This window comes from Polyergus mexicanus, unplaced genomic scaffold (assembly GCF_030449975.1).
Source record: "Polyergus mexicanus isolate NDT 795.1 unplaced genomic scaffold, iyPolMexi1.0 SCAF_14, whole genome shotgun sequence".
Classification (NCBI taxonomy): domain Eukaryota; kingdom Metazoa; phylum Arthropoda; class Insecta; order Hymenoptera; family Formicidae; genus Polyergus; species Polyergus mexicanus.
The window spans coordinates 2,663,259-2,677,844 of NW_027223334.1; the positions used below are offsets into that span (position 1 = coordinate 2,663,259).

General features: G+C 28.3%; 1 protein-coding gene across 1 annotated transcript in view; it reads left to right on the forward strand.

The window, feature by feature from the left end:
* Window positions 1-6,512: 6,512 nt before the first annotated feature.
* Window positions 6,513-14,586, forward strand: part of Magu (SPARC related modular calcium binding-like protein magu) — a 54,306-nt gene continuing 46,232 nt past the window's right edge. The window contains exon 1 of the mRNA XM_070306760.1: window positions 6,513-6,913. Within this exon, the coding sequence (XP_070162861.1) occupies window positions 6,830-6,913 (84 nt within the window). The 5' untranslated portion in view covers window positions 6,513-6,829. The remainder of the gene's footprint in view (window positions 6,914-14,586) is intronic.

A 14,586-nucleotide genomic window follows, 5' to 3' on the forward strand; every position in this document is an offset into this window, starting at 1 on the left:
CCATGATGGCAAGAGACCGCATCAATAACAAAAAGAGAGTATAAAAAATGTATAAAAATTAAATATTCCTCTTCTAGTTCATATATTTACAATGAACATTTTTGTTCTGTACAGATAATATGTTGCGTTTTTAGAGTTAATTTGTTAGGGATAAACTATTAGAAGAAATATGCGATGAAAAGGTTCTCTTTGTAAAAGCATAGAGACACACGTGTTACTTCGTAGAAAGATGACTTTATTATACTATACATGAGTGGGGATGCCTTTTCCCTATTGCATTATGTGCGTCACACGCATATGTCAGACTCGTGAGTCGGACATTTCGTAAGGCCGCTGAGCGCGCGAAAGCTTAAACTCTAACATAATATAACGATGAAGACAAGGATGAACATTCTGGAGCGCAGAATTGGATCCCATCACTATAGTATACATATAAGACGTACTTATACTTGTACGTATACAGTTCACTGATCGAGTCACGCGACTCATTCGCAGCTTATTTTCTCAAAATCTATTATAGTTTAAAAAAAGTAAATAATACTTTTTTGTAGTAAATTTAATAAATCCTCATTTTAATAATAACTACTTTTTAATTAAGTCAATATTTTACGAGATATATGCTAAAAACCGAAAAAGTTCACCTATTTTTCAAGATGGCGGCAACACCATAACTCATCTTCAATTTTTCAAGACTTTAGATGTTCATTAGTAAGCCTAAATGAACATTCCTACAAATTTTCAAAACTTTTGGAATTATTTTTGTTATTTTTCCTTTGTTGACTGGGCTATAAAGAATGTAAAAAAATTAAAAAGTTACAAGAATATTTCATATTGTGAGATTGCACAAATATAAATATTATTAATCGAAAATTGATTGACATAAAATTTCGGATAACTACTTGGTAGCGCCGCGACGTCTAAGTAGTGACTCTTATCAGTCGGATCCTGTATTTTTATGTACTTGCCATTGCGACGCTACCGCGTCATTCGATTTTATTCCGTAATTTTGACTTATTATTTTATACAGGTGAAATGTACTGTCTTCCAAATACTAGTAGGATCTCCGTCATATATGTATAACAATTATGCTTAGCAATTTAAATAAATATTAATATGAAAATAATTTTATATGAAAGAGAGAAACTCTTTATATATATTTTTTTATAAATTTATAATACGAAATGAAAGAAAGAAAGAGAAAGAATGGGAGAGGAGTAGGGGCGAGGAGGATAGGAAGAGGGACAAGAAATGAGGGGCAGAAGGAGGAGCGAGAGAAGAGAGAGAGAGAGAGACAGAGCGCAAGTGCTTTGCATTGCTATGTTTTCGTTTTAATCTCGTCGTGCAAATGACAATAAATCTGTTATACGTAAACAATGCATATATATATATATCAGGGTTGGGAAGTAACGCATTACTTGTAACGCCGTTACCGTTACAGTTACTTTTTTTCGGTAACTGTAACGGTAATGGCGTTACAAATTTTATTTGTAACGGAAAAAGTAACTTCGTTACATTTTTCGGTAACGAGTAACGAATTTAACAGTTACTTTTATCGTTACTTTTTTCAAATTTTTTGATTTATTTAAGATATTATTCTTGCTATTGTGCGTGATAAAATTTTTATCTTAACCGTAAAGCCGTAAGCAAATCGACCAATTAGCATTCTTATTATGTTGTAAAAATGCTTGAATGTGATTGATCAACTTATGGCTCTTGCAGACCAGTGCGATGACGCGACGCGCGATATCCAATGAGAGCTTTATCTTTTCGGAAAAGCAGAGCTCTCATTTACTACCAGTTCTAAGTACCTTGCAACGAAAATTAGAAAATCTCAATAAATCTGACCTTATAGATTGCCATTCATTAGTTGAAGCTATTCAGCAAGGTTTAAATAAAAGGTAACTTATTAATTTGATTAATACATATGTTATTTAATTTTAAATAAGGATTTAATTGAAAAATATTATTTTATTTTAAACTATTGATTCAAAAGTATTAATTTCAATAAAACAAACAATGTCGCTTAATTTACTATATTTGATTTTAAATTTCTTACAATATTTGAAACAAAAGAATTAATAATAGCAGCATGTTTACATCCAAAATTTAAGTTAATGGTTAACCGGAGAAAAAAGAAAACGTGCTGAAAATTACTTGGAGGATTTATTGGGAATCCGATCAACTGAAAATTCTTCAAAAGCTGGAAAATCTGACGATCACGATGATTTTTTCATTTTTGAGCAAAAGACGGTGCAAAATGAATCTGAACAAGAAGAATTGCAACGGTTTTTAAAATCAAATAATTGTAATATAGAAATGTTAAACGACTATCCAAAACTTAAAAAACTTTTTATTAAATATAATACAGCTCTACCAAGCAGTGCATCTGTAGAAAGAATGTTTAGCATCGGTGGCTCTGTATTAACACCACAAAGAGGGCATTTAAATGATGATACTATGGAGCAACAAATTTTATTAAAAATTAATAAAGAATTTCGATAAAATTTAATCATTTATTTTGTAATAAATCTTGAATGAAATCTTGCTTACAATTTTTTAAAAGTTTTTCTTATGCAAAATAATTTATTAGTTTGTATTGTAAAAAAGTAACGGAAATTGTAACGACTCGTTACTTTTTAGTAACTGTAACGGTAACGAGTTACTTTTTAAAATTAGTAACGAGTAACGGTAACGAGTTACTTTTTAGAAAAAATAACGGTAACGGCAACGAGTTACTTTTATAAAGTAACTTTCCCAACCCTGATATATATATATATATATATATATATATATATATATATATATATATATATATATATATACCGACATTCATGAACATTGTGAACTTATGCAAAAATTATGAATGTACCTTGAGGGACAAACTCATCGCTTTGCGTTTGTATGTGTACCTGAGACTGAAAGATGCATAAAGAATGACTAGCGAGAAAAATTGTCACAATTTTGGTATACAATTATCATATTTCAGGATTGATTATACTAATCTTATTCGGATTGGTCGCAATTGAAAGTTTGTAAGCACATTGCATGAAAAAAGTGCCATTACATTTTTGATCGCACATACACGCGCACGCATACATCTACACACGCACGCACACATCTACACACGCACGCACGCACGCACACACAACTTTAGTTCTTGTTCTACTCGGTAGCGCCGCGACCCCTGAACATAGATAAAATGGTTGATGGCTCCTAAACATAGGCAAAATTGTTTCTATTTTTATGTACTTGGCGTTGCGACGTTACCGCGTTGCTTGATTTATTTCATTTTCGACAATATTCGCTCATAATCGAACCGTGCTTGAGAAGGGTTATTTAATTTTTTTTGGATCTATTTCTAAATTTGTTTTATTTTTTATAATGTGATTAAATATTTATAATAAAAATCGTTTTTTTATTTTGATTTTAAAATCTGATTAAATACTTAAATTAAGTATGTTTTTTTATCATTATCACTATAATCCGAAACTCACCAGAAATAAAAGAGTTATAATTATGTGGATAGGTGTTTTTTGTGTAAGTATTATGCCATATGTAATATATTTCAATTACTTCGCAGCAATGTTACAATTTTGCAAGTTGTAACGCAATATTGTAGAGATATTACAGGAGCATGTCATTGTAATATCTCATGAGAAATGTTGCTGCAATATTTTAAAAACATCACAAAAAAAGTATTTAGCCGCTAGTTTACCGCAATGCGTTGCGTTATCTCGTATTTGAGTTTTAGTCATAAGAATTATATATACATATAAAGCTTACAAAGAGCGGCTAAAAAGATTAAAGATGTAATAACTACTTCTATTTGTTTAATTTCTGATATGACTCCAATACAAGGATTTCAGATATTGAATCGATTGTTCTTAAGTCGGACAGATAAATGTCCGGTGAATGAATAAAAATTGTTTGTTTATTGTCTATTTAAAAATGTAGAGTTCAATTTCAAATATAAATAAAATTTTTAATTTTATGAAACAAATTATTATATTATTTTACTATTTTTGATTAATTATGTTAAACCAAATGTTTTTGACATATGTACATACAGGGTATCCCATTTTAAATGCCGTAGGCAAATATTTCGAAAAATATGGAAGATGTTACGGAAAATGTTTCAGACAAAAGTTGCATGATTTAAAAAGGGCCACATAATGAAAATATGGATTTGATCTTTTTAAAGCCAGGTCAATGTGATCGATGTTTTTTAAACGGAACCCCCATTTTTTATTGCATATTCTTGCAGCTATTATCGAGACCTTTTCAAAACACTTTAATAAAGTATTTTTTCATTAAATATTTTTTAAGTTATTTTATATCTTAATCTGACGTAGTTTGATATAAAAAATAAAATATTAAGTAAAATATTTAGTTTCCAATAATCTTACAGTAATACTTTTATGTACAGAATAATGAGACAAATCAATTGGTATAAAAAATATAAATAATTATTTAAAAAATAGATATCTTGTAAATAATTACATACTTTTCCTTGAAAACAATTATTTTCTTCATACCAATTGATTTGTCTCATTCTTCTGTATATAAAAGTATTACTGTAAGATTATTAAAAACTAAATATTTTACGAGATATTTTATTTTTTATATCAAAATCTGTCAGATTAAGATATAAAATAATTCAAAAACTACTTAATTAAAAAATATTTCATTATAGTGTTTTGAGAAAGTCTCGGTAAGGGCTACAAGAAGATGCAATAAAAATGGAGGATTCCATTTAAGGAAACATCGATCACATTGCCGTGGCTTTGAAAAGATCAAGTCCATATTTTCATCATGTGGCTCCCTTCAAACCACGCAAATATGTTTGAAACATTATTCCGTATCTTCTATTTTTTTCGCCATATTTGCCTGCGGCATTTAGAATAGGACATTCTATTGTATATATATAGGGTGTCCCAGACTATTCGTACACTTCTTTTAAAATAAAAATAAACGGCTTTTATCAAAAATCGCGAACATTCTTTAAGTAAATCGGTTATGCTCTATCGAATGGTGACCTTGAACTTGATCTTGAACTTGCCCTTGAGGGACAATTGAATGTCAACTTCGATTTTTTAAATGGAAAGCCCTTTTTTATTAGATATTCTTGTAGCTTATCTCGAGAGCTTTCCAAAACACTATAATAAAGTATTTTTTCATTAAGTACTTTTTGAGTTATTTTATATCTTAATCTGACATATTTTGATATAAAAAATAAAATATCTCGTAAAATATTTAGTTTTCGATAAACTTACCGTAATACTTTTATGTACAGAATAACGAAACAAATCAATTAGTATAAAAAAATGTTTTTAAGAAAAAGTGTGTAATTATTTACAAAGTATTCTTTTAAACAATTATTTGTCTTTTTTCACACTAATTGCTTTGTCTCATTATTCTGTACGTAAAAGTATTATGATCAGAAAACTAAATATTTTACGAAGTGTTTTATTTTATATATCAAAATATTTCAGATTAAGATATAAAATAACTTAAAAAGTACTTAATGAAAAATCACTTTATTATAATGTTTTGAAAAGCTATCGAGACAAGCTACAAGAATATGCAATTAGAAAAATAATTTAAGAAAACATTGGTCACATTGATCTCATCTTGAAAAGATCATTCCAGGTCAAGTCCATATTTTTATCATGTGGCCCCCTTGGAATCCTACAACTTTTGTCTGAAACATTTTTTGATATCTCACTTCGTTTCGGAAAAGTATGCCCGCGTCACTATAAATGCCTCACCCTGTATAAACAAGATGAGTCATAAGTATGTTTTAAAATTTCGTGAGCAAGTTTCTGGATAAAAAGTATGGAAAAATGTTTCTACGGACATTAGACTGAAAATGCTTTGTTATCAAAATAAAGAACACAAACAAGCATCAAATAATAACTTTATTTAAAAGTTTCAGATGGGTATTCTTTAAAACATACTTATATTTCACCCTATATATGTATCGTGATATTTAAAATTCTGCCCGAGAGAAAATAGACTTGTCTATTTATATAACATCATATATGGCCATACATGATCTTATGTACATTTTTGTGTGTTTGTGTATGTTTTTTTTCTAAAATTATCTAAAAAAGATAAAAACATTAAAAAATTAAAAGTGATTATTAATATATATATAAATATATATTAATATATATATTTATATATTGTATATATATATTAATAATCATATATATATATATATATATATAGTATTTAAAAAATAGGTTTATTTATAATATATTAATATTTCAGACAGCACATATATATATATATATGTGCTGTCTGAAATATTAATATATTATAAATAAACCTACTTTTTAAATACTTCAGAAATATCGTGAGATTTCTATTCCTGATAGAGATGTAGTGTCGTATCGTTGAAAGAAAAAGAGTAGCGAAGTGTCGGAATGCCGCAAATATCAGACGGTTGCTCCAGAGTGTCCAGTCCAGAGGCCAAGGAAGTGGCAAGTGCCAGTTGCTCCGCAGCACTCGTTACGGTTGGTTACGGAACGCTTGGTGCTGTCTCTTAAAAGGATCTTTCTTAGCCGTCTAACCTTTTAGTCATTCTGATTGTCTACAAAACTCGGAGAAGATTATTAATTAGAATTAATTTTTACATAGAAAACTGAGAAGTGTCTCACAATATATACTGTTCGAAAAAAAAAAAAAAAAACAAATAAACGGAAATATGCTGTATGTTGAGAACGTAGGAGTGTAGTGTATGTGTGAATAGTGTCGTGTATGGGCGTGTTTTTCAGTCAAGTAGTTTCGGTCTTTGATTATTCTCTGGAAACATATTCCGGGGAGCATGATGTTACCGATGATACGCGTCATTATATTTTTATTACTCATTGTTGATCTTCATGCAACTAATACCGCGACATCAGCTAAGGTATTTAAAATTTTTTATCTTTGTTTATTTATAAATTGATTTGATCCTGTCTTTTATGTTTTTTATGTGATTTAATATATGAGATTTGTATAATTATTTTATGTATATCTAATGTATTCCTAACTAATAATAACAAATCCAGAGTTTACAGTTGATTACATTTAATAATTAGGCATAAGGTTTAATTGTTAGCTAATAGATCAATCAATACGTTTAAATATTATATCTCTTTAATTTGTATTTAATCTCACAAATATATATATATATATATTCTTACTTATAATAATAGTTTAGAATTCGAAAATTCTTGAATTGTTATAATCTTGAATTAAGATCTTCGATCCTTAACTTTCTATCTCTTTCTCTTTTCTTCTTTTGATTTTATAGTATAATAAAATAAAAAATTGTTTGATTAATCTATATAAATCTCTTTTAAGTTATTTTATTACATACACATATTCTTAAAGAATGTTATTTCAAAAAATCTATAATAGGGTTACGTTTTTGAATATATATCATGAACAATTTAATTATGTAATTATATAATTCTCTATTTTCTCTATTTTTTTTTTATAATTATTTAAAATTTAAATTATTAAAGCTTTTGAATAATAGTTTTAAACTTTGTAGTTTTGTACTTTTAATGTTTTGATGTTTTAGATATTTTGAATATTTTTGTTTCCAAGTTTTATAAATTATGATTTTTATATTCGCGAATTGACAGATTTTCGATATTTATTGTTAGATGTATAAATATTTGTATCTTAATTATTTAATATTTTGAAACACTTACATTTTTATTGTTTAAATTGCTAAGTATTTTTTATATTATTAGGTGTACAACTTTGCTTCCGCCGTTTTTTTTTCGAAATTCGAGGCTTTATTGTAAAAAACTGGTTATATGTCTTTGAGGCGTTTTGAAATTGCTTGTTGAGTCACTCCCAATAATCGTGCCAATTCTTTTTGACTTTGACTCGAGTCTTCATTAAGTAATGCCTCCAATTCTGCATCTTCGAAAACCTTCTCTTTTCCACCGCTATGCCGGTCTTCGACGTGAAAATCACCGTTCTTGAAGCGTTGAAACCACTCACAACACGTTCTTTCACTAATAACGGCTTCACCATAAGTATTTGAGAGCATTCGATGAGCCTCAGCCGCAGATTTCTTCATATTGAAGCAGAAAATTAAAACCTCCCGTAAATGACGAGAATTTGGCTCGTAAACTGACATTTTCAATCGAGAATAACTTTATGATGCAGACACAAATCGACTAATGTTTCTATGGGGTTATGTTGACAGATGCCCAAGTTTATTGCATGACGTCTATGATCTATTTATTTCGACCACTACTTACCGCTAAAGCCATCTATAGGAAAACGGCGGAAGCAAAGTTGTACACCTAATAGTTTTTCTAAATCATCAGAGATATTTTTTATTAATATACAGAGTGTTGATAAAAAGGTTTAGGATAAATAGTACTCACGTAATGGAGAAAAAAGTTCAAATAAACATAGGTTGAAAAATTAATATTATCGGAATTATCAACAACGGATTATCATTTCTTCATTCAAAAGAAGAATTTGTTTTTCCAAAAGAAGAATTCTTGAAACTCCAAAGTTTATAGAAGGTTTTTTACATGTCCTCCTCTCATTTCCATACACGCTTTATATCTTCGTACCACAGAATTGCAAACTCTTTAAAAAATTCTCGGCATTGTTTTAACTATTTGACAGACATTTTGTATTCTCTGATGTAATTCGTTATAATGTTCTCATGCTATAAATAATATATTTATTACTTAAATACTTAAAAAAATAATAAATAAATGAAAAATAAGAACTTTTTAATGTTACTTTACTTAATTATTTACACTTATTCATTCATGTTGTTACTTCCTTATTATAAATATAAACTAAAGAAGATACAATAATTCCAAGTTGTCATATATTTATTTACAATCCTATAATTTTACTGCAGGAGGATTTTAATTCAATGTCTTTCCTTAATTCCATATTTTACAACTTTTATCTCATGGTACTTTTTGATAAACATAATAATTTTAGTATTGTTTTTTATTGAATATTTTTTTGTTTCCTTTTTTTATGATTTTCTCCAAAGCGAAGCAAAAACGAGCAAATCTCTACAGGACTTTTTTTCTTAGTTTATCGAGCTCCACATGCTTCCGAAGTTTTGATATTTAATTTCGGGAGGCTTATATTGTATATTCTTCATGCATTTCTAATGAAAAATTGTTAGTAGAAAAATCTGAGAAATTGTTGAATGAATAATTATTTTTATATATAGATTTTTATTTTTAAAAAATATAACTTTGAAACAATACATTCTAAAACAAACTTTGAATTGTAATATTACATTCTTATCAATCTGTAATTTTTTAGAATTGTAAATATTTTAAATATTAAAAATAATTAAAAAAGAACTTTAGTCTTTAAGAAATAAAAAATTTTAATTAAAGAAATTTTAATACAAGATAAAAAAAGGATTTGTGAAAAGTCTGTATGTAAGTTTTGTATTTTTAAAATTGTTATTTTGAAAATTTTTTTATATAAATATATAAATAGTTCCTAAATAAATAAATATATAATATAGCTAATAAGTACATTTTGTGTGTGCATATATTTTCTTATGACAGGATGTCTGATAATAATTGCCCCACGCGTAATGTACAGCTAGAGTGGGTTAAATATTGAACAGAAAAATCCTGTAACATTTTTTTCTATAACGTTTAATAAAGGAGTTATTATTGAGTAAAGTCTGATCAATCAGCGTCGACTTTTAGACGGACGCAAGTCGGTGAGTCGCTCGCCTTATAGTGTACGCCGCCGGACACAGGAGCGCTCACGTACACTACCAGGCGCGTGGCTAAAGGTCGGCGCTGATTGGCAGACTTTATTCAATAATAACTTCTTTATTAAGCATTATAGAAAAAAATGTTACAAGACTTTTCTGTTTAGTTTAATCCACTCTATCTGCATATTACGAGTAGGGCGATTATTATCAGAAACCTTGTATAAGAAAAAGAGAAATATATAAGTATTTAAAGTTATACAATTTCTTTATTAATTACATCATAAAATAATCTAGTATCTTTTTTCTGTATTTATTTTTTATTTCTGTTTTAAAGAATAATTATTTTATAATTTTTTTTTCTAGGATTGAACTAGGTTATGTAAAATTTGAATCACAAATAATTTTTTAATTTATGTTTGTGATAATATATAATAACTGTAAGTAAAAATATTAGAATTGTCGAAAAATACATATATTCACATATAGCTTAACAAATATAGCGAAAATTGACAAGCCAGAGTTATTATTATAAACTTTCAACATTATCGTATGTTTAAATAGAGTGCGAATTTTGTTTATACGTTCATTAATATCAATAATTATCTAAATTGCTGCATAAAATAATGGATTGTAAATGTTTTTTTTAAATTATTAGAATTGTAAATAAAATAATTATAATAAATTTTTTTGTAAAAAAACTGCCAAGAGAAAAGTAATAAAAATATATTTACTTTAATCCAAAATTTACTTTAATTCACAAAACCAATAAAACAAGTTGTAAACTTAGCTGCTATTTTTAAATTAAGTATTTTAAGCAAAGAATTATCTAGAGAAATGACAATCGAGAAATAAAGGCTTAAGCACATCAGTCAATGACGCACACAATGTAAATGCAGAGAAACATTTGAAAGAAAATGGACGGACTCTTTCCAGGAATTAGCTTATAATCTCAATGTTTCATGGTTTGGTTGCTTGAGAAACATTAGTTTCGGCCATCATTATACAGAGTGCCCCAAAAATATGTATTTTTAATAAACGTTAACACTATATTCTAGAGATAAAAACAAACAAAAAAGTTAATAAACATGGGTTCAAAAATCAACCATTAACGAGTTATATCAGTTTCAAGATTTAAAATTATTTTTTAAAATATGTAAAGAAAGATGTAAGTTACCATTAAAATACTTCTGGGTACAAAATAATATTGCAGTCTAAAACAACACACTTTAATCTTCATCAAAAATATTGATGAAGGGAGCGCATTGTAAATTTGCTTGATATATTCTCTTATTATTGGAACTCTCTTATTATTTTCGACAGAATTCGGCAATCCCTGAGAAAGCATATTAAAGCATGTATTGCTGCTGGAAGTAATTATTTCGAACAGTTCTTGTAACTGCAATGTATATGAATTTAATCCTAGTTTATTTGCGATTATGTTAAGTTATGTGTTCACAAGTTTAAATTAATGTAACTGTCATTAATGGTTAGCTTTTGGACCTATGTTTATTAAGTTTTTTTAGTTTGTTTTTATATTCAGAATATAGTGTTAATGTTTGATCGAATGTTTTAGGACACCCTGTATGCAGCATTTAACTAACATTTAAAAATAATTTTTGATAACATAACAATGAGAAAGAGAGACAAAAAGCGCGCGCGCGCGCGCGCGTGTATGTGTATGTGAGAGAGAGAGAGAGAGAGAGAGAGAAAGAATCTGTTACAAACATAATAGTATTGCATGAATAGAACAATGATGTTGATTTGCTAATTTGTATTATATTTATTGATTGTGAGTAATAGTCAATCGACATACTTTTGGAATAGTCAGCGAACTTGTAAATTTTTTAGAATTGCAGAGTATAATATAAAACAAATTTTATATCCTCTTGTTGCTTTGCTTCTCGTTTTGATCATAAAAACATAATATCTATAATATACTGCATATGAAATACAAACACTATTTAAAAATATTCAATATCACTAACAATATTATTTAAACAATATATTATTACCGGTATTGTATATTAATGTTACACAAATTATAAAAAATAAAAAATAGAATAAAAGTATAATTTATTGATTACAAATCTACTTATTTTTTGACATCACCATTTAATTGGATACATTTTCCCAACGTGTGACAAGTTTTCGCATGCCATATATAAGTTAAGATCCACTTAGTTAATTAAAAAAATTATTAGTTTTTAAATTTATTAATTTATAATTTTATTAAGTTAACATTCAATTTTCCTTCATGAATTCTGTTTAATGTGTTGTTAATATATTGCAAAATCTATTACAAATTTAAAAAATGTAAAGAATTCTTTAATATTATAATCTTAGAGAATCAATAAAAAGAATTATAATATCTAAAAGAAATCTTTTTAAACATGTTAAAAAACATAAAAAATATATAAACAAGTATTCAAATCTATTTGTATATGTAGCAAATAAAAGTTCAAAAAATAAATAATTATTCACCGTTTGGCGATACTATTATCAATTACAATCGACAACAAATTGCTCACTTATGTTTAAGTTTTGACTATAGCCGATGATATAAAAAAATTGTCCATCGTCTAATTTAATTTGCAATTAATTATAGGAATTATAGAATAAACTATCATTAAAATTATATAAAAAACATGCGGCTTATTACTCTCTCTCTCAGCCATTAGGTAATGCTTCCCGCGACGTCAGTCAACGCGCGTATCAGAAAAATTATATACCGTTAAAAAATAAAATATAGATATATTAATACAACTAGCGACATAATCAGTTATTTGCTATAAATTTATAAATCGATGCTAGACAATGTCGGATTTTTTATAAAGCAATATATATAATTTGAAAGAAAATTTCTTGTGTTTTAAATCATAATATACAATATATACTGGGTGGCCCATTTTAATCCATCCAGTCGAATATCTCAATAACCAAGCCCGGAAGAGAAAAATGTTTCAGACAAAAGTTGTTTGGTTTCGAGGGGGCCATAAGATGGTGACAATGATTTGACCTTGGAAAATCATTTGAAGGTCATGTGAAGGTCAACTTTAAAATCTTAAATGGAAACCCCCATTTTTTATTTAGTATTCTTGTAGCTGACATCGAGAGCTTTCCAAAACACTATAATAAAGTATTTTTTCATTAAGTACTTTTTGAGTTATTTTATATTTTAATCTGACATATTTTGTTATGAAAAATTAAATATCTCGTAAAATATTTAGTTTTTGATAATCTTACCGTAATACTTCTATGTACAGAATAATGAGACAAATCAATTAGTATAAAAAAAAATTGTTTTTAAGAAAATTATTTACAATGTATTTTTTTAAACAATTATTTGTTTTTTTTGGCACTAATTAATTTGTCTTATTATTCTGTACATAGAAGTATTACGGTAAAATTATCGGAAACTGAATATTTTACGAAATATTTTATTTTTTATATCAAAATATGTCAGATTAAAATATAAAATAACTCAAAAAGTACTTAATGAAAAAATACTTTATTATAGTGTTTTGGAAAGCTCTCGATGTCAGCTACAAGAATACTAAATAAAAAATGGGGGTTTCCATCTAAGATTTTAAAGTTGACCTTCACATGACCTTCAAATGATTTTCCAAGGTCAAATCATTGTCACCATCTTATGGCCCTCCACAACTTTTGTTTGAAACATTTTTCTCTTCCGGGCTTGGTTTTTGAGATATTCGACTGGATGGATTAAAATGGGCCACCCAATATATATATGTATATGTATGAAAGTCTTAAACATAGCACGTTTTATTCTTAATGCGATCTGAGTACGCTATTTTTTGTTTTATTTTGGTTTTAAGATTATTTTATATGATTTAAAACATAAGAAATTTTCTTGTGTTGTATTAATATATCTATATTTTATTTTTTATATATATATATACATATTAGAGATAGAAATGGCTTTTTTCAGTTGTAACTTTTCGGCTCGATTTCGTGATTGACGCCCACTACCCGCTTGCTATTCGCATGTTAGCAGCAAGTCGCCGGACGCGCGTAAATAAGGCGCGCAATATTCACTCTCAAGAGCGTCCGTATTACATGGGATCATACTTCCCTAGATATTACATCTTTTTCTCTCTCACGACTTTTGTAACACTTATCTGACACGATTTCTGTAACACTTTATTTAACGCTTTTGATCTTTCTCCTTTTTTTCCATTATTGCAGTCATATCAAATAATACAGGCGATTGACAATATAATACGAAAAACACGATTTTAATTATTAATTAAATATGAAATGTTTCTCCTTTAATTTTAATGAAAAACGATAAGATGTCTTTCTAAGAGAGTATGATCCTGTTAGGAGAATACGATCTTATTGTATTTTTGATACAAGCGCTTCTGAGTTGAGTATTGCGCATCTTACGAGTTACGCGCGTCCGGCAATTCGTCTAATACTGCCTAATATGCGAGTAGGAGGAGAGGGGAACAGAGAGTTTATGACGATAATTAGATCAAAATTTGCAACTATTCTCATCTCTATATATTCAGTAGCATGAGAAAGAGAGAGGGGGAAAGGGGAGGGAAAGAGAGAGGAGAGGGAAAAAGAGGGTGAGAGGGGGGGAGTGAGAGAGAAAGAGATAAGAGAGAGAGAGAGAGAGAGAGAGAGAGAGAGAGAGAGAGAGAGAGAGAGAGAGAGAGAGAGAGAGAGAGAGAGAGAGAGAGAGAGAGAGAGAGAGAGGCGAGAGATGGAGAGGGAAGGGGCGAGAAGGGGGAGGGGAGGGAAAGAGAGGGGAGAGAGAGTGGGTGAGCGGGGAGAGGGGAGAGATACTTTACATTAGTTACAATATACTCCTTTAATAATTGCTTAAACAGCTCAAT